Source organism: Canis aureus, chromosome 11, assembly GCF_053574225.1.
Source record: "Canis aureus isolate CA01 chromosome 11, VMU_Caureus_v.1.0, whole genome shotgun sequence".
Lineage (NCBI taxonomy): Eukaryota > Metazoa > Chordata > Mammalia > Carnivora > Canidae > Canis > Canis aureus.
Genome location: NC_135621.1, coordinates 54950405 through 54977880, shown reverse-complemented (window position 1 = coordinate 54977880; position 27476 = coordinate 54950405). Strand labels below are relative to the sequence as shown.

Genomic DNA, 27476 nt, shown 5'->3' with positions numbered 1-27476 from the left:
CATAGCCTGTTAGATGATTTTGTTTGTTGCATGATTAGAACGAGGTGATTTCTAAATAGCCACCAATTCCTTCATAGTTTTGAATTCCTTTTTTCTTTTTTGTGTATTTATTTATGTATTTCTTTTGGTAGGGATGTTGCATTTCAATATTTATCATTGACCCAGAAAATCAAGGATACAAATTTGAATCAGATATTTTTTGCTATTAATAAGACCTTTTTTCTTTTAGTTTATTTTATTGTGAGATGCATGATTCAAATTTCACTCATGTTAAAGAAAATAATAATAATTTTCTGTATTTGAAGCATTTGGTATTTTTTTACTTATATGCTGTGATTCAGGTTTGAGAGTTAATTCCTAAAAAATCAAAAAGACTAAAAAAAACTCAGTGACTTCTACTTAAAACAATCTGCAACTTTTAGGACAGCCTTAATGTTCAATGATGATCAAAAGTGTCATGCCATGGCACTCATTTTACTTTTTACTAGTAAAGAAAAATATGGATTAGAAAACTTTCTACAAGTTTTAGGGGGAGGAAAGGAAAAATAAAATAAATCAAAGACAAGGAGACAAACCATAAGAAACTCTTAACTATAGGAAATAAACTTAGGGTTGCTGGAGGGAAGGTGGGTGGTACAATGAGGTAACTGAGTGATGGGCATTAAGGAGGCACTTGATGTAATGAGCACTGGTTATTGTTTTCAAATGATGAATCACTTAATTCTACCTCTGAAACTAATAATACTGTATAAATGAATTAACTTGAAACAAAAAGAAAAACAAAATTCTACCAGTTTTGTATTCCTAATTTTACTCAAAAGAAAAGCACTAACAATTTACACCCCATTAATTATTTATCAGAGAATATGAAAACAAATATCATGATCATGGATTTCAATTCCATATATAGTCACTAGAAAGGAATTATGCATCTCTGCTACCTGCTGAAGTAGATGCATATCTTAAAAGTTGATACAATACCTTTGTGGGTTTTTTTGTTTGTTTTTTAAAGATTTTTTATTTATTCATTCATGATAGACATAGAGAGGGAGAGTGCGAGGCAGAGACACAGGCAGAAGGAGAAGCAGGCTCCATGCCGGGAGCCCAATGGGGTACTCGATCCCGGGACTCCAGGATCGCGCCCTGGGCCAAAGGCAGGCGCCAAACCGCTGAGTCACCCAGGGATCCCCACGATACCTTTGTTTACTTAACTATGGGTCAGATATAATTAATATAAGCATTCCAGCTTAGCTTCCATTTATGAGTATACATATTCTTAAACACCATGGTTTCAAACATAGAATATCCATTTTTTTAAGATCTTGGAGAACTTTGATGATTTTTAAAAGTTTTAGTCTTGAAAAATAAGTGTTTTATTATTTGATTAATTAGAAATATTTTACTATCTTATGGAATTGGCAGTGTTTTCTGAGAAAACAGCTTAGGTATTTGAAGGTGTTTTGCAGAATTTGAAAATGTTGATTTTTTTTATTTTTAATTGGGACAAATTGCAACAACAACAACAAAAAAAGTAAATTTCATAGCCTGAGTTTCAGGGAAATGCTAGAGTTTACATTTAGTAAGTTAGTTTTCCTAAAGATTATGGTACACCATATAAACACTAACCAAAATGTAAAATATATTATTTTACATTGATGTCTATACACTCAATAATTTGATTTTAGCCTAGAATTTAGAATTTTTTTATTACAATGAAAACTAATGAATTTAGTTCCCACTAACTCAGAAGTTATGTTCATTCAAATATTCTTTAGACTAAATTATTTCACTATATACAAAAAAAAATTGTTAAGCCATTGGAAACTTTTACTAGATAATAAAAGTGCATTTCTAATCCACTAAAGAGAATACACTTTTTTAAAAAATTGAAAAAAATTAAAAAGATTTTAAAGATTTTAAAATTGAGTATAATTGACACACAATGTTATATTAGTTTCAGATGCACAGTGTAGTGATTCAACAAGTTTATACTTTATGCTATGCTCACACAAGTGTAGCTACCATCTGTCACCCTAGTAGGCTATTACAACATCATTGACTATATTCCTTACGCTGTGCCTTTTATTCTCCTGACTTTTTCATTCCAAACTGGAAGCCAGTTTTTCCCACTCCCCTTCACCATTTTGCCCATCCCCTCACCTCCCTCTCCTCTGGAAACCATCAGTTTGTTCTTTGTATTTATAGATCTAATTCTGCTTGTGTGTGTGTGTGTGTGTATGTGTGTTTCAGATTCCACATATAAGTGAGACCATATGGTATTTGACTTTCTCTGTCTGACTTATTTCACTTAGCATAATATCCTCTCTAGATCCATCCATGTTGTCACAAGTGGCATGATACTTTTTTATTGCTACATAACATGCCTATATATGTATACATGTCACACACACACACACACACCCTACATCTTCTTCATCCATTCATCTATGAATGGACTGGGTTGTTTCCATATCTTGGCTATTGTAAACAATGCTACATTGAACATGTGGGTGCATATATATTTTCAAGTTAGTGGGTTTTTTTTTTCCCTTTGGGTAAATACCGTAATGGAATTATTGGATCATATGGCATCTCTATTTTTAATTATTTGAGGAAATTCTATACTGTTTTCCACAATGGCTGCATGAATTTACATTCCCACCAACAGTGCACAGGTGTTCATTTTTCTCCACATCTTCACCAACAGTTGTTATTTCTTGTCTTTTTGAGTTTAGCTAAGAAAATACACTTTTGAATGCTTGGTAAGAATTTGTTTACCTTTGTTCACTGTTCTTATCTATTCATTAAAAATAATTCCTGAAGACTGTTACTAGTCCATTGTTTAAAATAATAATATTGTTTCTACAATATTTTATGTTAATTTATATTGTACCTCTGTTTTTTGGTTTTGTTTTTTGTTTTTTTTTAAGTATTTAAGGATTTTTTTTTTTTTTAGTATTTAAGAAATAGACATATATTTAGGTTATATTGATGGAGGTTTATTATATGAACACACTAAGAGTAGATATAGATAGGAAATAATTCCAGTCACAATATGACAAGTTTTGGGGAGATTAGAATGGGACCCAAGAACTGAAAGATTGTTCAACACACAGTGTGGCTCCAATGGCCCAGGTATTTTGCCATCCTTTCATCTGCTGTCACTTAAGGCTCCCTTCTCCGTGTTGTGCTATTATGGTAACTTCATTATCCTCTGTCTTTTCTTCTGATGCACTTGCTACTCCTCTCCTCTATACCGATTTGCTTCAGCTCAGTTATAGCTTCTATCTATTCCTGTTGTCTTTATTCATAGTATCTCCTCTCCTGCCTCATGGTTTTGGTTCTCTGCCTTTTCCTGAGCATTTCCTTTGGCTTTTTGCTGATCTTTCACCAACTGTTGTCTCTAATGGGTTATGTAATCAGACCCCCCTAGAAAGAGAATGTAGTGGATTCATTATTTATTGTTTTGCTATTGAGCAGAACTTTCAAATAATGTCATCTCATAAACTACTGACCAGATTTTAGTCTGGAGGCAGATACCAATGGGTAATCCAATCAGCTATCATCAGAGCAGGGGTCCACATAATATACTCTCCTCAGAGGAATGCAGGAATAGCAGGTTTTCCACACAAGCATATTTTCTCTAGGGTATCTGATTAAAAATGTTTTTACCCTATCCATAAAATACCCATGAGGATTACAATTACTTCAACGGATAACTGGCTAACATATGGTATATAAATCAAGTGGGGAAGGCTCTTGAAATTGGGGTGGGGAAGAATGAATGAGGCCATCAAGGAATTTGAAGGTGGAGAAAAATTCAGCGTGCTCATAGCTCTTATCCATTTCTTTTACTTGTTACCAATGGGAGCAAAGAGCAAGATGAATAAGAAATGCATTATGAAAACAGCTTCCCCAAAGACAAAGTCAGAATTTCTGAGGATATTTAAATTACTCCTATTTTTATTGCACTTAATACTGGATTATTTGCTTCTTGTTATTTGTTCTTTGAATGCATCACTCATAAAGTTGTGAGAATTCTTTACCCTCCCATCACCCTTCCTGGGAGATCAGTATAAATATAGACTTGAAATATTTTGTGCAAAGTACTACTGAAATAAGTTAAATTTCAAAGTCAATTGCCTTTTACTATAGATAATTATCATAGTTAAAATTGCTTTAGAAATGTAAAATTTAAGGTAAGAATAATCAATTCTCTTTTAAAATTTGCATATAAATAATATATGCAGCCTGTGAATATAGGCACTCATTAAATTGTCAGATACATTAAAAAAAATCAACCCATTTTGGAAATCAATAAATTTCTAGTATAAATTAACGTGTATTACAACAAAATCCAAAGAGTTCTGATATGTTTTACATTTCCGTAAGTACAAAGGAAATAGTTAATCATGTAAAAATTAAAATTCAAACATTATAGAACTAATATACTATAATGACGTGCCTTAAAATCTGCCATTACTAAAAAAAAAAAAATCTGCCATTACTGATTTTTCATTAATTATGAAGGTGTCCAGTAAAATAAAATAAATAAATAAATGATTTAATAAGTTATGCAAGTTCCCTTGGAATACATACATATTCACCAAATAATGTTCAAATAGGTGGACCAAAGTGGAGGTAGGACATGATAATGCTTACAATAACATTTAAAAATATATATAAGTGATAATAACCACATAGAATTCTGAGCGTGTCATGATAGGTGATGAGATGCTTGAAGTATTTTAAACATTTATAAATTAAATTCTTTTATCTGAAGATTCAGTTCAGGAAATCAACTGAGAAGCTTTACACTATCAAAAATAATATTTGGAAAATTGATCAATTCTTTAAACTGCTCAGTTAAGGAAAATTAGTTCAAACCATAAACAATGAAGAAATAATTGGTATCTCCTATTTTTTGAGTTGTTAATTGCAAAATTGACAAAGAACCACAGTAACAAAATGGCTTTTCTGCAATGTTTCTGGAAATACATCCCTCAAAATGTTTACAGCACCTGCTATATAAATTGTGGGTAATTTTCAATTATCATATGTTTGTATTATGATTTGTATATTCTAAATGAATTTGAAAACTAAATTTCCCACCAATTTTAACTTACAAAGCAGTCAAAATGAGTCTCTTTTTGAATAACACTTGACTCCTAATCATCCATATTTGGAAGCTAGAGGAAACAGAAATTTTGAAAAGTGGCCTAACATTTCAGTCCTCAGAGAAAAATTTTATTCTTATCTTAAATGCCCTTATAACATATAGTGCTTTGCATATTACATTCTTCATATATAACACATTGTGTAATGTATGTTTCTTTGGAAATATAGGTTCATATGTTTTTGCAACATGTTCTTTTATTTTAGCATATATTGCTAAACATTATAAACATTACATACAGCATGTGACTATGACATGTAGTATTTTAAAACCTAACTAATGCTCAGCTTAGGTTTTCTGCCAAAGTAATATAAAGCAGGTCTAGGTCACTGAGCTAGTGGAAGAAATATAAAATAAAAAACATATATGTACAAAAGTAAGTATATCATGATTCATCAGTGATCTCAGAGCAGTCAAATTAAAACTGACTTGAGGCATCTGTGAGTAAGATCTTTAAAAACAAACCAGAACAGAATAACCATGAATGAAAAGATAGTTATAGGTGCATTGATGTAAATTATCGTTGACCGTAATCCACTAAGTGAAAGCCTAACAAATGTAATCTCATCACAAGAAGATTGACCAGGAACAAGCATGCAGACATCATGACATTACTTCTAGCAGTAGGTAGACCAGCTCAAAGGAACCTGCAAACACTATTTCCTCACACTGGGCAAGTTAACTTGGCATAGAATTTAGTTGGTAATGACTGTTGCTATAGTTGAACAAGTACTTTTTTAGAATACTTCCAGGACAGGAAGGGAGGGCATTCATTTCAGGATATTTTGACCCAAAGACACCTTGAAATAAAAGAGAAATCTCAATATTTTTCCCTTCACTAACATAAATAGTTGAATAAAATCATAGCACTCAATAACTAAATCATAGCACTTAATGACTAAAATAAGTCATTATAAATAAATAAGCCAATGATGATAAAAGAAAACAATCACATTAACACTATCTGTTATTATGTTATTAAAATTCAAAGTAAAGAAGGATTTTGAAAGTCATTGTATCATTGGGAAAAAGTATATTATTATTCCAATTTTCATATGATGCATGGATGAATTATCATGTGTTACTTGTCCATAGCCTTCTTTGATGCAGTAATTGAGGAAAGAAAAAAAGACCAAAACAAATGAGATGCTACAGTTCAACATTTCTAAAGACAAAATATGTCTTATCATATTTCTTATAATGTGTTTTATTAAAAAAACACTTTCATAATGTTTAAGACAAATACTGAAAAATAGATTTTTCAAGCATCATAATGGCTTCCCAGGGAAAAGAAAAAAGGAGACAAATAAATAAACAAAGCTAGGAAGCTGAGATTTATTTATTTCTTCTAATATGCTTTTCATTTTTGGAGAAAGTTTGTACAAGAATACCCTAAAAGTAGTGAGGGAAAGCTAAATTTTATCAACTCGATCTTTAAAGATGGTCCAATGCACTTATATTAACAAGATATGGAAAACAAAACACAGGTAAAGCTATCTTTCCTTGTATTATGCAAAAATATGCATTTTTCTTGGCCCTCTCAATAAAAGAAATTCTGTAACTATTATAATACTGTGTTCAGATGAGGAATGATATATTCAATTAAATAATCTTTGTGTTTTATACTCTAATTTCATGGCTGCTTAGTGGATTGTCAAATATTTGTAAATTTTTGCATGCTCAATATCTGTATGCTTTTTCATTCAGGTAGCTTGACATTTTGTAAGTATTACATAAGACATATTAAATAAGTATCACTGTAAAATTAATATAATCCTTCTCTTTTCATGTTACACCAACTCTGAATATATTTTCCATTTATAATGCTTACTTAAAAGCACATTAACTATTTAGTACTTAATTATACCCGCAAGCTATCCTATTATGTGATAAGCATTTCTTGGAAATGACCTTTTTTCCTTAAAATAAAGTCACAGTCCAAATTTTTTCTTTCAGTATATTAGTTTATTTTATTACGCTTCTTCCTAAACTTGCCAGTTGAGCTAGATTAGATTTAAAGAGAGCTATTTTTAAACATCCTTTGAACAGTATATTTGTATAATTTGTGTTCATTTTTACTGTTGTAAATATAATTATGTTCTTAAAAGGTAATTTATATTTCTTAAAATGTATGTTTTTCACATTGAAAATTATTTACATCAGAGATATTTATCCTGGTCTGTCATAAATGGGTACAATCAATGTCAATGCTATAGAGGCTAAATGTTTCTTAGTAGATGATTTAAACTTTGTTGATCCATTTGCCTAGAGCTATGATATTAAGCCAGATATGGAGCAGAAGGTGAGGCAGATACATAAACTAAAGTTTATTTTGTAGGTGATCGAATAGGGTTGGTATGAGTTAGGAAAATGGCAGAGGAGTGTCTGAAGGGTGTTTCCAGCAGCTCTCCAGGGTCAGATATTTTTGCACACAAAGCCAATGTTTGTTTATAATCACTCATTAATTCTTGAATTCCTCTATTCCTAAACCAACTTTTCACTTGGAAATTATTGACTGCTAGCCTTAGGCCATTTTGCTCTCCCAGGCTCTACACAATATTAAATTTATTTTCAAGGGAACTGAGCAAAAAAAGTGTCCAAATAATTAACCAGAAAACTGAGTTACCCAAGCTCTCCAACTATACAGCTTACCAGATTCCATCCTGTCAAATACGAAAACAAAGGGATGAAGCTTTCTATTTCCTGACACTTCTTAGTGAATGTAAGCCTTAAAAGTTAATGGAGTAGTTATTTCTTTAACTATTTGGCTTAATTCAGTATCAAAAGATATTTCCTCTACCACACAGAATCCAACAAACTCTAAACAAATACACTCATTCAGCAAATATTTAGTGAATGACTCTTATATTAAAAGGTACTGAGCTATTGATATATGATATTTTCTTTGAAATTTTGAACATACTGAAGGGAAGATATAATAATAGTGATAATATAATAGTGACAATAATATTACTATAGCTGAGGGCTTACATGTACTAGGCATTGCTTTAAATTATTCAAATGCATTAAATCTATTAGTGTTGTGAAGTGTCTCTATTTTCACATAAGCTAGTAATATATATATATTATATATAATATATATATATTGAGGTCCAGAGAACTTAAGTAGATTACCCAAGTTCACTCAGCTAGTAACTTATGGAACTAGGATAAAAACCAAACCTGTGAGTCCAGAACACATGCACCAGACCAAGATATAGGGTTATAGCAATTTTAAAAACACAAGGATAGATTTAAATAACAATCTAACCAAAACAAATATAGTGTAATTAATTAGTGTTACTATTTTATTTCTCCACAGAATTTAAATAGTTTATAAAATGCCTTTATCCTGTTGTTTGTATTCATTTTTGAAAAACTAACACCTGAAACTTAATGTCTGACTTTATATTACTTACTCAAAGTACTTTTTAATTAGGGGACGGTGTTTCTGGTATTTTTAGTATAAAGAGATGTGTCTATCCTTAGGACTCTATAAACATCACTTTGCTTGTACAGAAAAGGCAAACAGCTCTCTCCATAAAGACATTCTGAATTGTTGTCAAGGATGTACCCTCCATTAAATTGAGGAGATGTTGAGGAGAGATGAAGAGGGAGGAGTTATATGGCTTGGCAAGTAGCTCAGCTTCATGATTGTTAGGATGATTATTAGCCTGTCACCAAACACTAGACCTGGCCAGTAAGACAGCTTCTCTGATACCCCAGGGGCCTTGCCATTAAGTGCAGACAGTATGGGGAAGGTGACCCAGCTGTTCCTCTTAAGTGAATAAATGAAGTGTTTTGTTTCCAGCTTTGTCTGCATATTTTTGTAATATAGAGCTAAATGAAACTTTAAAATAAAAAACCACAAGACTTAATTCTCCTAATCAGGGCTGGCCTCAATAGCATGCAATGTGTATAGTCACCCATGGTCCTATGCCTAGAAGGATCTGTGCTTGAATTCATGATCTGCTGTAACTGTCCTAAAATTCTTCATTTTGAACAAAGGCCTCACAATTTCATTATGTACGGAGCTTCCAAATTATTTTATGGGTCTTTCCCTAATAATGTTAGTGAATAGTAGAGGAAGAATGTGGAAGTACAATTTTCATGTGTCTAATTTTAATTTATAATTAAATCCCTAATTGATTCATGTGAGAAATAAAAACAAAAGAATTTTGCTCCCAGCCCAATATCTAGGCATGGAGAGAGATAAAATAGAAACATTTAATGAGAGTTACTCCTCCTCCCTCCCTTCCCTCCTCCTCTTCCCTTCCTCCTCCTCCTCCTCTCTTTCTTAAAGCAGAGGTTAGATTATTTTTTAAGTAATTATTTTAAAACCAGAAAAAAAGCAAGATCAAAGAGCAGGCTAAAGGTGTCATAATTACCACCTGAGAAACACATCTTCTTGTTATTTACAAACAGGAGTGCTGCTGCCAGGAACCATGACTCAGGTATCAAGCACCGTGGCTCGAGCCTCTGTTTCTGCTGCTTTTCTCTCTTCCCATTATTGTCACAATGACAAGGTTTGTTTCCAGCTTGTGCTTCCCACAGGGTCCTGCCTCCTACCAGAGGTTACCATCCTCAAAGTCAATTGCCAAATAAAACATGTTAGTAGCTGGAAATGTGGATATATGTAGACACCTAATTTTATATACACATGAAGATACCATGCATTTTAATAAAGGTGCTATTCTAAATTTGTAGAACCAGCAAAGGGGCCTAGGGGCACCTGGCTGGCTCAATTGGTAGAGCATGTGACTACTGATTTTGGAATTTGTGAGTTTAGACCCCATGTTGGGCATAGAATTAACTTAAAAAATAAAGCAAAACAAAACAAAAACCCAAGCAAACAAAAAAGCAATGCAGCAGAAGGGCTTTGAGATTGACTTCTGCCATTTAAAGCCTTTTCAAGTGGTTTTTAGTTTTTATTATGTTATTTTACTGACAAGAAAACTCAGACCAGGAGCCGTAAGTGGAAGACCGAATTAGCATAATTTATGTTATGCTAAATTTAATGACAATATTGAGTCTAAAACTCATGTCCCATGACTCTTAAGTTCTTGAATATATTTCCATTAGTTATATCTTTAATACTCAATATAAAATATATGGCATATAAGGATTTAAATTGTCTATGTGTATTTTACAGCTTGAAGCACACATATTTTTATTGAAACAAAGCCACACCCATTTGTTTACATATAGTCTATGACTGCTTTCACAGTACCAAGGCAGTGTTGAGTAATGTAACCCCATCCTGCAAAACCAAATGTAATTACTAAACAACCCATTACAGAAAAACTGTTTTGATCCATGATGAATGTAAGCATTTTGAGAATCTAAGCTGGAATATACACATGCTGAGATCAGTGTTTAGCATAAAATAATTTTTAAACTTTAATAATAGGATATGGATACCACATAATCCAGAATGAATTAGAGTAGTTAAATAGGATAAACAACAGACACAATATGGACCATTCCATTTTAAAATTTCATAATTCTATGATGCTATGGTGCTGTATCTTTTAATTCAATTACTGGGTGCTAAAGGCAGTTTAATGATCTAAAGAACAATTGAACACACATGTATAAATATATAATCAATCTATATGTGTAAGGCAATGGTAGATTTTTTTTTAAACAACAGAGCTATGAAAACTTTAGGATCTACTTTTACATAATATCCATCTTCAGCTGTGGTTGAAAAGACACACCTATTCTTAATAAAATCAAGGTAGTTGATGGATCATTTCCAGAAGACAAGTGGATTCCTACCTGCCTATCATCTATGCAGATTGCCAGGTTACAGCTTTGCAGAAGCACCCAACGAAATCCCCGTGCTCAATAAATGGCTTTATTGAGTGAACAGATTAACCACTTATATAACAAGATAAAGTTATAAAATAGGAATTATTTACATTTGATATTTAAGGCAACATGAAGGAAATCCAGAACCAACTGGTTTGAACTATACTAGGAAATATGGTAGCTGATACAGATGGTCCATTTTTATAGCTAGCATCTTTAAAATATACCAGTAGAGAGAGATAATGACCTAAAGGGTATGTAGGAATCTCCGCTTTGTGGCTGAGATCTAAGTGCTTTAAAAATCAAAGTATAATTGGTACAGATTTGCTTTTCTCCAGCCACGTCCATTTTTTAGCTCCAGAGACAGGTGTCATTTTAGTCTACTAAACATCTTTGATCACATTGCTTCATAAATTCCTTAGCTTTATTTCATTCTTCTCTATTTCTCTTTACTATTTCCACCCCCCATTCAAAAACTGTAAGTAGTTCACAGAACATTTTCACACAAGACTATTTTCCAGAAAGCATCTAAGGTTAGTTTATGTGAATTTCATTATGCATATTTTGGGTCTAAAAGTATTCATCACAAATATGAAAATTAAGTTAAATATACTTGCAAACAGACCTGGTATTGGTCAATAAAGGCTCATTTAATCTTATTAGACATACATATGTGTGTGTATGTCCATATATGTATATATATTTAAACTAACCTCCCTTGGAACTATCTGTAAAAAGAGAGAGTTGGATTAATTATCTGTACATCTCTTAAAAGCTATTCTTTTCTTCATTAAATAAATTAACTTATTGATTAAAGCTTTTCCCCAATACTTTCAAACAGGATTTAAAGTGATTAACAAAAGTATTTTAAACTAAGTAATTGTGGAGAAAAGCCAACATGAAAGGAAGGAAGGAAGGAAGGAAGGAAGGAAGGAAGGAAGGAAGGAAGGAAGGAAGGAAGGAAAGGAAAGTTAAAGGAAGGGAAATCTAGTTGATCAATTTAAACACAAATCCTAAATCTTGGTTTCCTTGTAGCTAGAAATAAGGAAAGGCAATCTGTTCCAGAACTCACATGATCTATGAGGAAACAGTCTACAGAATCTTCAGAAGAGAGCCTATAAATTTGGATTTTGCGATTAAGGGTGTGTTGAGAATTCATGCAAGAGGACAGATAAAGCACATAGACTAACAATGGTAGCTTTGAATAGCTCTGAACCTTGAATCAATGATGTTCTGGAAGAATAGTTTTGTTTTTTTTTTTAATTCATAGGTGGCATCCTTTTATTTTAATCAAATATGATTTTTAAAGTGAAGAGTTACTTGTGCATGATTTTTAAAAGCCTTTCTGGTGTTTTCTAATAAGAAAATCATCCTTTTTCTAAAGGGAGAAATGATCCACCTAGAAGGTTCTATAGAGTCTAAGTGTTCTGGGTGGTGCCTCAGGGACAATGTTAGCCTACTTTTTAAGTAGCAGGGAAACTCCCACTTTACATCACTTTATGTTCTTTATGCAAGATTACAGGTGGAAAAAAAAATCCATTGATTTAAAAGTAATAATAAAACCACTGCCCCAGTTTAGCTCCTGGATTTTCATATTGCACAGCTATATTTGTTCTGAGTAAGGCAAGCTTAGAGAGATACTGGGTCAGAGTCTCCCACACTGCCCAACCCTGATCTGATTCTTGAAACAGTGAATAATTTACCATAATTAAAAGAGTTTCTTAAAAATCACCATTTCACCACATAACCTTTTATTAGTGATTTATTTTCCTAAGTGAACTTGTCCACTCGGCAGGGGCATATCTTCATGCATAATTGTGTATTTCCTGTTCCTGATTGACCATTTCCTGATTACTTGGTGCTAAATTTTGAGTGATACCAAGATGACAAAAACAGTTGTCCTCCTTAAAATTTGACTACATAAATTAATAAGCACATGTGTTAGCATATATTAATATTGTCCTACTGTATTCATTTGAGTTTAGTAATTCTGGGTCTAGGATAACTCACTGAAGTTCTGTCTTCTGCCTACCCATGTCAAAATAAAAATGATGAAATTGACAATGATAATAGTTACGTCTCATGAATTTGGAGACTGTCACTATACTATTGCATTCTTTCCTGTTGCCACAAGTTTGGAAAATCGTGCAGGGTTAGTTCTCTTCCTTCCAAGAATGACAAAATTGTTAAATTGGCTTACAGGAGAGTATTTTTTATATGTTCTTACCAAGTATCCTCATTTTACCAATGAAATATGAGGAACAGAAAAGATAAATGACTTACTCAAGCTGACATAATTAGTTGATGGCAAATGTAAGGAAAAAAATCCAATTTTCTCCACCACCTCCTCATAGTGAAAATGAAGGTGAAAAGTAGTTAGCAAATGTGATTACTAATCTGGTCCAAAACAGCTATCATCTTTTATCAAGCGTATATCTTAGTGGTTAAATCAAGACTCTATAGTAGTAGATTTCAAAGAAGGATTTGTCTGACTTACTACTGACTGTACCCCTCACTCCCACCCACCCCCATTCCTCTCAGTCCGGTGCCTCAAGTTGGGGTTATCTTCAACCCTTCTTAGGACTAAAATTGTAAGGACACTTGAACTTTTTACATGGGTAAGTTGTAGAAGGACAACTAAGTTGAACTAGATTGAGGAAAACTAGAGAAAAAAATGTTTATTGTAAAAAAAAATGTTTATTGTGTCTACTTCCATCAGTAATGAATGACTTTAAATTATTTAAATGAATGTAAATTAATGAATTTTAGCTACAGAGTCACCAGAAAACCTAGTGTCTATTACCACCTAGTATTCACCAAAAATGGAAAACACTTGTACCATAGTTTAAATTCCATTGAAAAGAAGTAGTATGTATTCTTGCTTGACTTTCACCTTAGATGCAGAACAAATCATAGTCATGGACCAAATTGTAGAGTCAGATCTTGGTGCTCTTTAAGAAGTTCAGTCTAGTTCAGCGTAATATAATGTCAGAATAATTTAAAGAAAGTTCACTAGACTCCCAGTCTGGGGACCTGGACTCTTCATTTAAACAGAAGAAGATCATCTAATTGCTTCTAACCTCAGGTAGTTTGTTTGTAGATGGCTCTGTGAGCCGCTCTACCTCCCACATCCCTTCTAGTCCTAAAATTCTTACCATAACATTATCCTGTAGAGTTGACGTTTGATCCAGTCTAGTTAAATATTAGTTGTTGGCATTCATACACATTGCACCTTTCTTTTACTGTCTGCAGATCATTTTGAGGCCTGTGGAAAGGACACTGAAAGGGACTTGGAAGATCTCAAGATCTCAGTCTTGATTCCACTCCTTACTGACCCTATGACTTAAAACACTCAATCTTTCAAAATCTTCTTTTCTAACTAAAATGTAGAAAAAAAGAACCTCTATGACTTAATAGGTTACAGTAAGAATCAAGAATAAGAAAGTTACAAATTTTAACTCCCTACAAAACATAAGGAATGATTATCTTTAAAATAGAAACTCTTGATGCTCTTGATTTTTTTGAAATCTTTAGAATATTGCTTACTAAATCTGCTAGGATTGCTATAACAAATGCCATGGACTGTGTGACTTGAAGGCAAACATTTATTTTTCACAGTTCTGGCTGTGAGAAGTCCAAAATCACTGGCAGGTTTGGTTGTTGGAGAGAGCTCCCCTCCTGGCTTGCAAATGGCCACCTTCTTTCTGTGTCTTTTCATGATGGAAAGAAAGAGCTCTGATGTCTCTTTTTAGGAGATAACCAATCCTTTCATGGGGCTCTGTCCTCTCGACCTCATCTAAGCCTAATTACCTCTCAAAGATTCCAAATCCTAACACCATCACATCAGAGATTAGGGCTTCGACAAATGAACATTCAGTCCATCACACTCACATTAATGCTGGGAGCAAGAAGTTATGGTCAATGCTTTCATTTCCCAAAAGAAGAGAAAATTTCAAAAGGAATTCAGATCATCAACAGCTGTGATTATAGTTTTGCCATTAAAATTTTTACAAGAGGACAAATGACTCTCACACTCAAAATTAGAACAGTTAAGCCACCTTTCCTTACCAATTCATTATGTTTTAAACATGAAAATGTAAGATCTCTAAGGCATTGTGAAGATCATCTATACCATCTCCCCCCTTTCTTAAGTAGGGTTACGAGACCACCAGAAGATGAATGTTACAGCAAATTGCTGATTGTTGGGGCACCTGGGTGGTTCAGCTGGTTAAGTGTTTGCCTTCAGCTCAAGTCATGATCCCAGAGTCCTGGGATCGAGCCCCACTTTTTTCTCCCTGCTTGGTGGGGAGCCTGGTTCTCCCTCTCCCTCTGCTGATCGTGCTCTCACTGTCTGTCTCTCTCAAATAACTAAATAAAATCTTTAAAAAAATCGCTGATTATGTGGACTCAGTCCCAAAAGATGAGCTTTATATACCATGCCATTAGATGTGTTTAGAGATTTGCTTCTACGATGACTTATCCAGAGGATGTGTAAGGTTTCCTAATACTGTGATCATTCTGTAGAGCAAGCCGGAAGTCATAACAAAGAACAGCTTTCCCACCCCCTTCATTTAGATGGAGGGCAACTGAAAAGTTAAGTTTCTAGCCAAAGGTCATATAGCTTGGAGGCAGGCTAATAATGCAGGGAAACACATGCAGGCTTTGAGTCCCTTGGAACTAGAGTGAAACACTTTTCTATCACATTTTAGCTGTGTGACCTTGGGGCAAGAAGTTTTAGCTCTCTAGGCCTTCAGTTCCACATCTGCAAAATGATAACAATGTAAAGATGAAATAAGTTAACAGATAAAATACCTGCCACCTAATAAGCATTTACCAGCTCCAACTTCTTTCTTAGTGGCAAATCAAGGACTGGCACCCACAGTTCTTGACTCCCTGTCCAGTGCACTCTCCGCTACTCTTCAAGTTGCATAGATAGCACTCTTTTGAACTGAGAATATTAAGTGCATTTTTTTAAAACCTTGTCTTCCAAAATCAATCTCTTCACATTTTTAATAATGCGAGAAAGGAGCTTGAAGTTGGCCCACAGAGATTTTTATGAACCAAAGGGTTATTTTTAATTGGATTTTGTGCCTGTTGTTATAGAAATAGTTGTTTCATAGATTAAGCATTATGACTTGAGAGCAAAATCAAGCCCAGAATGGGGTGTAATGATGATATCACCCATAAGCTGCTTTTTCTTGACAAAACACTTTTAAAATTAAGAGAACAGGAGTGAAGCAGCTTCAAAAGCACACATTTCTAAGAGAAAAAAGTCTTCCCTATAAAAATAGCTTTAACATGATATATTCGCTTTTCAAAGATCAAAACTGAGAATGACCCTTGCTGCCAGTAGGATGCTAAGATTCTGCAGAGTTATTACGCTCTTCTTTCTTCACTGTTGAAACTAGAAAGAGTTCCTTTGATCGTGGAACTTACTTTCAACATTTAGTCTCAAAGCTTTTTATTTTATTTTATTTTATTTTGCCGTTGCTGAACTAAGAGGCTTCCTCTAGTTATTTAGTGATCAGTCTCTCAAAACTGTTCTGTCTAGACTCGTTCTTATTCATGTATCCAGATGTGTAATTTAACTTCTCTAAAGAAACAAAAAGAGATCGTTTCCAATCTTAATGATGGTTTCCTTTAAAGACATGAAGCAGTCTCTCCTGCAACATTTAGCTTATCTCACTGGTTAATTTTCAGCCCCAAAGAAACCCCAACTAAGGAAGCTAGAACTTGACATCCTAATAGAGAAATCAGGATAGCCAGCAGTACCACATGCAAAGACCGATCTGTTGTTGGATGGACTACGGAGGTTCTTCTAATTGGTTCTATTACTGTTTCTCTTTTTTCTTTCCTTCTTTCTTTATTCTCTTTTTTTTCCTTTTCTTTTTCTCCTTTTTCTTGGCCTTTTCTGTGTCCTCCTATGATTCTCGGACATTGATGGGTTTTGTTGGTAGAATTTGGTTGAAGAAATTGTGAACCCAACCTTGACGCTCTCAATCAGTTGAAAGTCATGAAACTCAATGATGCCACATCCTTCATTATTTTAGCATACGGACACATTTCAGTACTTACAAAAGAGGGGGAAAATCCATCACCAAATAATATATCTTTAAAAACTTTCCATGATTTTTTTCTCAGTAAATCATAGTGTCCAATGAGTGGAAGTATTTTTTTTTAATTAAAAAGTTTCAAGTTATATAAAGTTTTTTTTTTCTTTTCCTTGCTTTGTTTTTAAGTAGAAGAGGAGGGATATTTTTCTAATGTGTCATTTCATTGATTTCCACAAAACAACTTTCTGAAATAATTTGTCTGTCCTTAGCCAATGTACATGGATTTACATAGATTCACTGGCAGTTACTTTCCCAGGTGGCTACATTTCTTGCCTTTTTTCTTATTGTCCTCAGTTGGAAATCCTTGCCCTCTAGAGCTGTTCAGTCTCACTTTTGTTTTTTCCTTCTCACCCAACACATGGACCTTTATTGGCTGTGACCTCTCTCTCTCTCTCTCTCCCCTCCCTCTCTCTCTCTTTTCATTTTCTAAGAGTCCATACTTTTACCTAAACTCACTCCACTAGACTTAGTTTTTAGATGCAACATTCCATAAATTTAAGAATTTGGTGAACATTGGAGATACATGGGGTAACAGTGAAGAACAGCTATCACACAATGCAGTACTCAGCACAGTCTCCTCACCAGAATCTAATCAGCCAGTTGCTCCAGCTGAAGATGCTTAGCTAATTACTTATGGTCAGCTCTCTCCCCAAAGTCAGAGGCTACAGCACTGCTATCTGCTTCATTAGTAAGAAAGCCAGAACTGCAAATATCAGAGAATTCATTGCGAAAAATAACAACAACAACCAAGTATGTGTAAATTTGGGAGGCTTCCCAATGCTATATTGACTGTGCCTATTTATGACAACAAGGTTCATTCACGTGTCTTTGATCAATGCATAATGTTAAAGGTTCTTCTTAAAGTGTCACACCTGAATGTCTGTTAACTTGTCATTTTCCTTGCTTGCTCTGACTCTAATGGGCTTGAAAATTGATCCAGCCAGTCTCTTCCTCCTCTCTCTCTCTCACCTCTCTCTCATTTCTCTCTTGTCTCTCCTCCTTCTCCCGTGCTCCCCCACCCCTTACTTTGTCTCTTTCTCTCACTCTCTGTGAGGTTCATTTGCTCGACTGATTCTGAGTGTCCATAATGACTGTTTGGCATATTCTACAGGCAAAGGTCCCGAGACCCTTTTTGCTGGCTATAACCTCAATGATAACGAATGGCACACAGTGCGTGTGGTCCGTCGAGGAAAAAGTTTAAAGTTAACCGTGGATGACCAACAGGCCATGACAGGTAAATCCCCCTGTTTCCATTTCCTTTTCTTTTGTTGAAGCTTTAGCTTTTCCATTTCTTACAGGTAACTGGAAACCAGCCACACAACTTGAAGCTGTTATACACAGTTCATTTTCCGCTCCAATTTTTCCAGCAACAATGCCACTTAATAAGCAGTATGTTCAATGTTTTTTTCTCTCAAATGAGGAATATTTTCACGTCATGTTCTTTCCTGTTCAATAATTCAAGAAAATGTTATATGTTTCAGTGCTGTGGCTTGATGGATATCTTAGGGTCTCCTAAAATATTGAAGTCATTGTTTACATGCCAATTTCTCTTCAATTTCTTTGGTTTTTTTAAAATATATTTTTGGCCATAAACAACAGCAAGCTATACTTTTTAGTATCTAGGTAAATTGATATGCTGGCATTCTGTTGGGTGAACCACTTTTATAAGCTGTAATAGATCATTTCTAGCCATTTGCCTCAGTTGGTTAAACTCTAATATTAAGGATGTCAAGTTCAATCCCTGATATGTGGATTCCTAACTGAGGTGAGCCATGTAAAATCCACCCCAGAGACTTAGGGAAACCAAATGAAAGACGAATTGGTGCACCTTTGTTCTCTCTGCTGAAAATAACTCCAAGTACATGACCCACTGGGATATTAACTCTTTTTCTTTTTAAGAGAACATCCCTAAAATTCTTAATTATTTTAGTATAAGGCACAAGACAGTCCTTGTACAGCGGAGAAGTGTGTCCTACATTCAGTCCTGAGGGGTTCCCATGATCAGAGATCATTGATTCTATCAATATGGAAATAGCATGTGTGGGATTTTAACTTTTGAGAGAATTATTTCTGAGTTCAAATAAAGCAAACTACCAACTTAAAGCTCTCTTTACTATGTTACATTCTAATAGTGCTTTATGGCTTTCCCAAACTTTTTTCTACATGTGGGTGCAACTTTATTTCAGAATTACCTGAAGAGCTTTAAAAGAACCAGTTCCTGATCCAACATCCCAGAAAGTCTAGCAAAAGCCCAGTAATTTTTTTTTCCTTTTTCATTTTGTTGTTTTGTTTTAGGTTTGGGGGGTTTTGTTTGTTTCTGTAAAATCTCTTTAAAGGGGACTCTCATGCAGCTGGTTCATGGATTAGCATATAGACACTGCTACTGTGTTGTATCATTTAGTTCTCTGAGGAAGAAAATCAACCAGAAAGCTGTTAGCATAAGCCCTCATTCAAAATTGCCAAATACAAGAAGGCTCTAAAGGAACTGTGTGAACTTAGGGAAGGGATACGGAATTTTTTCAGGGCTTTGGCAGGGATGTCAACTGAAGTTCAGCTAGTTTTGGCCAAGAATCATTCTTAGAAGAGGAATGAATCTTTTTTGTAGATTAATACCCATTGTTTGGACAATTTGTGCTTTATCAAAAGGAGTAGAAGAGAGAACTTCGTGTTTAAGGTCATGTGCGAAAGAGATTGTAAATATGTAGCTCCCGGGGACAGGGGCAGGTGAAAACCACAGGGGAACATTTGTCAGTCCCTAAGTGTGTCTGAAAGCTCAGTCCAATGAAGTGGACAGAACACATGCATCCTCATTTTATAGATGAGGAAACTGAGGTTCAAAGGGATCAAGTGACTTGTGTTTCTTTGAGATGCCATTGTTACTAGAACTTAGAAGAGAATCTAGGCTTGTTTATATTGTTGTTGCTGATTTGTTTTTTGACTCATGGGCTTTGACTCATTGTTTATATTCATTAATATCCTAACAAGTGTATGATCCGAAGACAAGTATTTTCCCAGACATAACATCATGTCATGAGGATATACACACACTTATAATTCAAACAATAACTGATGGCCTAGTGTAATAGGTGATGGACTGAATGGTTGACATAAGCAATTCCTGTTTTTGGAGTTCAGAAAAGAGGTTGAGGACTTTGGTTTCAAGGATAACTGAGAGCAATAGATCATATTTGAATTAGGCTTTAAAGAGAGGGTAATGCAGGTGACAAAAGTATGTGGGGGAGCATTCCAGACAGGGCGGATGGCTCTGGTGAGGCTACACGGACTGATGTTCAGTAGACAGAGATGATTTGTTTTGCTTTATGCATCCATATGGTAGTGAACAGGGCTAGAAAGGCCTTTTGGGGCAAATAAATGGGTCAATGCTCTCAACTAAGGTGTTTATTTTTCATTGACCTTCAGGCCATTGAAAGCTTGAGAGTAAACTGAGAGATTATTTTTTTTGAGCAGAATGAATCCTGTGGCAGCGTACTAGATGCTTGAGGATGTAAAGTCATAAGACCTGAACTATAGTGAATGAAGAGAGGATAAAAAAAAAGTATGGTGTAACACATTTTGTTAGATTTTATTTAGAAATAATTTCAAATTTACAAAAAAAAAAAAAAAAAAAGTGGGGGGGGGGCAGTTCTGATGGCCCAGCGGTTTGGCACTGCCTTTGGCCCGGGGTATGATCCTGGAGACCCAGGATCAAGTCCCACATCAGGCTCCTTGCATGGAGCCTGCTTCTCCCTCTGCCTGTGTCTCTGCCTCTCTTCTCTCTCTCCCCATCATGAATAAATCTTTTTAAAAACTCTACAAAAAAAAAAAAGAGAGAGAGACATTCAAAAATAAATACAGTGCTGGGGCACCTGGATGGCTCAGTCCATCAAGCGACTGACTCTAGGTTTTAGTTCAGGTCATGAGCGGTTGTGGGATCAAGGTCCATATCAGGCTCCATGCTCAGTGCTTGTCCCTTTCTGCTCCTCCCCCTGCTCATGGGTTCTCTCTCTCTCTCTCTCTCTCTCTCTCTCGTTCTCAATTAAATAAATAATAAAATCTTTTAAAAATTAATTAAAAATTTAAAAAGATAAAAACAGTACAAAGAACACTGATATATCTTTACTATTGTGAACATTGTATCCCTTTTCCTTTGACATTTTCTCTCACTGGCTAGCTCCCTCTCCTTTTTTTTTTTTTTTTTTTGTTTGTTTGTTTTTGTTTTTGTTTTTGTTTACATAACCATTTAACCAACAATTAAATACAAACCGCTACTTCAGTTTGCATTTTCTAAAAATAATATCCCCTTACATAACAAAGAGTTACCAACTTCAGTAACTGTTGCTCAGTTGCAATATATTTTATCTGTTCTCTCATTCATATTCAATTTAGTCTGTTGACCCAATGTTGTCTTTTATAGCATTTTCCCTCCAGCAGAGTGTGCAGCCTGGGGTCAGACATGGCATCTAGTTCTCAGGTCCCTTTAGCCTTCTTTCATCTAAACACTTCCATCGACTTTTTTTTTTTTTTTTTTTTTGTCTTTCATGACAGCACATTTTTGAAATACATAATCCTCCCACCCTTTATCGCTGTAAAGTCACTCATTCTGTGTTTGATGTTTTTTCATGATTAAAGTCAGATTTTGCATTTTTGGGTGAAATACGGCATAGGTGAGGTGGCCTCTTTCCAGTATCCCATCGGAGAGCACACGATGTCCCTGGCCCCTTAGTCAACACATTGTCCAGTTTCTCCACTGCATGAAGAGTATGTGTTCTCACTTGGTGCCAATAAACTGTCCACGGGGAGAAATCAAGACCGTGGAAATATCCTGTACCTCATCAGAAGTTCACCCTAGAGTTAGCATCCATTGGAGATGTATTCCTGATCCAGTCTTTACTGCAGTAGTTACAAAATGATTATTTTCCACCTCCAGGGCTTGTGCCACATTTACAGTCGGCACTTATTTCCATTTTGTTTTCCTTTTTTTTTTTTCTTTTGTTTTCCTTTCCCTTTCTCTCTCCTTCCCTTCTGTCTTTCCTTCATTTCTTCCTTATTGGTATGGACCCACAAGTTTCTGTTTTTCAAAGAGTTTATAACTACTTATTTTGGTGCTAAGATTATATCGGTTTGGGCCAGTGTGAGTCCCATAAAGTTAGTCTTTGTTAAATTATGACATGCCCTGCCCCAACATTTTCAGGGTTTTTTTAATTTTGTTTTTTGTTTTTAGCACTTCCTTACTTTCTGCCGTGACAGGATATTTCAGACACACCTTGTACCTACCATACTCCAGCCCTGGAATCAGCCCTTTAGTCTTCACTTAGTCACAAATGATGTTATAAACCAAAATCTAGGTGATTGGTGTGCTCCCTGCTACTGAAGTATATGTTTTTTTTTCTCCTGACTTTTAGCAAGCAAAGATAGGAAATATATTCAAGTATATATGCATATGCCTGCATATATATGCAAATATACACACACTGACCTAAAGAATATTCCCGTGTGGTTTTCACATGTCCTTGTCCCTGGCAACAAGTATTCACAACATCTCACTCGTGTGACCTTAGACACTAACTCCACATTTTTACTCCTTTAAGAAAACCCAAATTGTCCAAACAATAGATGCCAATCTACAAAAAAAAAAAAAATGTGCATATAAACATGCATATATACCTATTTTAGAAAATATGAGCTCAGTGGTACCTCCATATCTACATCATTGTGTCTTGACTTCTTGCATTCTGTGTTTCCATGTTCCCTCTGCCGTGCTGGGATCCTTATTCCCAGTGTTGTCACAGTTACTCATTTGCTCAATCCAGTAATGAATCTAACATGGTTTCAGGATTACTTGCAATTGCCCATACCACTACCATTAACAAATCAACTAAAAAAAATTCAGTTAGTTTGTGATTCTTATTCCCCACTGCCTAAGACTTAACAGATTTAATCAAATGCTGAGTTTATAAGTAACTTGGATGATAATTTGGCTTGTTTCGTTTTTTCTTTCTTTCCCTCCCTCCTTTTTTTTCTTTTTTTCTTACCTTCCTTTCCTTTAGTGTAGTTATAGCATTCATTTGAAATATAGCATTATTTCAACTTATTTTTTCCTTCCCATTCCTATGTAATTATGCTTGTAAATATGTACAACAGTGGCATGCTTTTAAAAATCAGTACAACACATTTTGAATTAAGAAGTCATGAAGGGAACATGGGTGGCTTAGCAGTTTAGCACCACCTTCGGCCTAGGGTGTGATCCTGGAGACCAGGTTAGAGTCCCATGTCAGGCTCCCTGCATGGAGCCTGCTTTCTCCCTCTGCCTGTGTCTGTGCCCCGCCCCCCTCTCTCTCTGTGTCTCTCATGAATAAATAAATTAAATAATTTTAAAAAGTCATGAATAGGGGCACCTGGGTGGCTCAGAGGTTGAGCATCTGCCTTTGGCTCAGGTCATGACCCTAGGGTCCTGGGATCTAGTTTTGCATCAGGCTCCCTGAGGGGACCCTGTTTCTCCCTCTGCCTATGTCTCTGCCTCTGTGTGTGTGTGTCTCGTGAATAAATAAATAAAATCTTAAAAAAAAAACAACAACTCATGAACAGAGTGTGAATACGATCAATGTAACACAGAAAATGCCAGAAATGGCCCCTAAATGAATTGCCATCTAATTTTCATAGAAAATTCAAGATACATATCTTCAATTGCATAGATTTCTACTAAACTTCTAAACATAGCTATTCAGCTATGTTCTACATCAGTGAATTGCCTTTTTAAGCTTCCAGGGAATACATCATTCCTTTGTTTATTTAAATGGCCATGCATTTATCTGCCACCAACAATCATAATATAAGGGAAGAGAATTAACAGAAACTTACATGGATATAGTTTGCTTGTAGATGTAAGAAGAAATGAGTCATCTATTCAATGGGGAACTCCCAAGGTAATTGACTCTGTTGAGGAATCATTCCTAAACTACTATCACGGGTTTCCATAGTGCTCCTCCTGGGCACGGACTAGCTCTTTATGGCAAAGTTCCTCATATATCCTTGGCTGATTCATCCTGGGACTCTGGCACCTAAGACTTCATTGGGAATTCATAGGCTGTTGATGAGGTTAGACTTATGATCTGAAAGAAAAGGAATCCTTTTTAGAATTCCCAGCATTGGTGGGGCACCTGGGTGGGGCTCAGTGGTTGAGCATCTGCCTTTCTCTTAGGTTGTGATCTTGGGGTCCTGGGATCGAATCCTGCATCAGGCTCCCTACAGGAGCCCTCTCCCTCCCTCTGCCTGTGTCTCTGCCTCTCTCTCTCTCTCTCTCTGTCTCTCATGAATAAATAAAATCTTAAAAAAAAAAAAAAAAAAAAAAGAATTCCCAGCGTTGGAAGACAAATATATCCTAAGGCTTTTGTTTAAAAGTTTTTTTTTTTTTTCCAAGCCTATATTATTAAAACTATGATATGAGTCTTGGTCCACCAACTCAGGTGTACAAGAATGGAACATTTCTTAATTGTCTTTATGTCATTTTTAAATCAGCACGATTTAAATCAGAAAGGCTTTAGGCATTTTTTTCTGGATTTACAGGATATTTAATCATAGTCTTTGTTGCCTCCACTCCCTACTCCCCACCTTGGATCACGGCAGAGGTGTCTTTTGTCTTCTCTCTGCACTTATTCTCACTAAAAACACTTTTCCAAGTTTTTCCTTTGAATTACAAGAATGCTGTTGCTCCCCTGGTAAGTGGGAGAATGGATCTTTGTCAACTCCTGCCAGGATCTGTGGGCTGCAATCCAGGTCCAGTCTCCTTATGTGTACTTCACCGATTCTCTCTCAACGCTGGACCCTGAGCAGAGCAGGATGCTGGAACTCAGCACTTGTAAATCCCACCAAATTCTCTCTCCTCTCTCCTAATCAGTGGCAATCCCATTATCTCTGGTCAGCCTTTACATGCATTCTTTTCTCTTCTCTGCTGCTTTTTCCTTTCTGGAGAAACCTTGCAAATCAGGCCTTCCCAAGATTGGAGAAGGCATTGTTTTCCAGCAGCTTCCACTTTCTGCCAAGAAAAACCCTCTGAGGCAAAATAACTTGGCTAGCTTTTTGAAGGAAGAACAAAATATAAACTAGTATTTCAGTAAATTAGCTTGCCATCTACTCTTTCTCAAAATTGCCCAAGGCTTTAGAGCAGAAATTTGATTTTATCCTCTGCTCTGTAGGAGTCGATATTTTTCTTCAGTAGTAAAAATGAGCATGTTCTTTCTTAGAGTTTAAAGATGAATGGGAATATAAACCAAGTAAATATTGATGAATTATCCAAATTATGCATCATGAACCCCGTGTATTCCACCTCACTTTTCTTTTGTTCCCCCGCTCCCAGCATCTTGCTGCACAGAGCTAAGGGCAATTTTATTTTCACATTAATTTACCTTTACTTGGTGAAGTTTCATCAAGGTGATTCATATTTGGGGGATTATGTTTTGTGAGCGATCTCACAAAAGCCAACAATTCATAAGAATAAGAAAGCTTTGATTCATATAGCATGGAAAAATGTTTCCAAAGTGGGCAATGGAAACTTGCCACTGAGGCTTAAATTTAGAAATGGAATTTAAAAAAAAAAAAAAAAAAAAAAAAAAAGAAATGGAATTTTTTTCAAACACTTTAGTGGCCACATGAAGCCAATCAGGAAAGCAATGGGTTTTTTGTGTCTTTTTGTTTGTTTGTTTATTCTTGGGGTTTGGGCTTTTTTATTAAATTTTACAGCAAGTCAGGAATCACTAAACAGAAAAAAAAAAAGTTATGGGAAAGAACTAGAAACTCTTCGTGTATTTTTTTTTTTCCTACATTTGACTTCATCTTAAATTAGAGTCAAATACATATTGAAAACGGGACAGTACATAGGCCATTCATTCTCCGGAATGTCTGTACTTCACCTAGGATGATGAGGGCAGCAGTTGCCAGCAAAGAAACTTAAGAAGGGAGAGGCTCCCTAGGACTTGTACAGGGAAGTTCTATAGGCTATATGGGATCCCTCAATAGGGATCCTTTGGGTTTCAACTCATCAATTAGTCTAAAAAATCTGGAACTATGTGTTTTGCATGTATGTGTATGTTAGCGTGTCTTTCATTGAACGATATTTACTATATGTTCAGTGACTCAAGCCAGCAGGCTGGGCATCATCATCCTGTCTTGGAGTTCACTCCTTGGTGACTTACAGATGGCAACTGCACCACCTAGAGTTGTCACACAAAGGAAACTGTATTTGCAGCAAAGAAGGAGATCACGAGGAATAATTTCCAAACCTGTGACTCCCCAAACAGGAGGAGAGGTGTTCCTCCTATTTAGGGTTATGGAGAATATTCAAAAAGGAGAACTCTGTCATCACAGGTAAAGGCTTGCTCAGGTGTACTTAGAAAACATGCCTACACCTGCATCGGCAGTTATGGTAATGAAGCTTGTGCTCCTCCTTGCGTGGAGACTGTGGCATTATAATGAGGCAGAGGTAACTGCTGGACAAAGGAAGGGGCTATGGGCAGGCTCCAGAATTGGTATATACTGGATAGGGTCTTGGGTCCTTATCTCAGATAAGTGCTTGCCTTTGAAATAGCACTGCGAGTTTTTAACACTGATTTATTGTCTCTGATATGGTTAGGCTGTTTCCAGACCTGGTAGAGACTATTAGTTTTTGCATTCCTTTTTTTTTCCCTTGAAATTTTTATTCCCTCTACTGAGGGCTTTTGCATTTCTTTGTAATTCTGACACCTTCTAGGACGTTCTGCCAGAAGTATGTTTGGGCAAGTAGAGCTAAACGACTTCTCTCTAGTGTCATGAAAGCTGTTTCATTTTTCTTTTGCTGGGGACCCCTAACTCTTTCTGCTTATAATTTCCCTCTTCTCCATCATCTACACCTTATTTGTAAATCCTGCAGATTCTATCTGCAAAATTATCTCATTTCATACATCTATTTTCCCCCCATTTCTGCTGTAACCACCCTACTTCAGATTGTCTCAAATTTACCATACCTATGTCAGAGAGATTGAACACACAGACACTGACCCGTGGTTTCTACCTGCCTAAAACTTTCCAACCACCTATGAATATAATCAGGAGGTGCTGTGTGTGATATCTGACCCGTGATAGCTCTGCTTCCCATCTCAGGTGAGCCACTAATTTCACTTACTCCTGAATCTCCAGCCACACTTTATAGGTCTTTTACACCTGAGAGCCTATCTTCACCTCATCTGTTTCTTCTTCCTGGAATTCACCTCCCCATTCCGCTTCTCCAGTTCTTAGCATGTCTTTCTCTTTTTAATCCTTCAAATTTAGCTTAAATATCAACTCAGGCCCCCATCCCATACTTAGCAACACAACTCCCTGTTTATCGAATTCATAACTATTTT

The 27476-nt window shown here is 35.5% G+C and overlaps 1 protein-coding gene across 22 annotated transcripts in view; it reads left to right on the top strand.

The window, feature by feature from the left end:
* The window catches only part of NRXN1 (neurexin 1), a 1110252-nt gene that overhangs the window by 505415 nt on the left and 577361 nt on the right, over positions 1–27476 (top strand). For all 22 annotated transcript variants that reach the window (XM_077915348.1, XM_077915346.1, XM_077915359.1 and 19 more), the window contains one exon: positions 18215–18337. In XM_077915348.1, coding sequence (XP_077771474.1) covers positions 18215–18337 — 123 coding nt within the window. The remainder of the gene's footprint in view (positions 1–18214; positions 18338–27476) is intronic.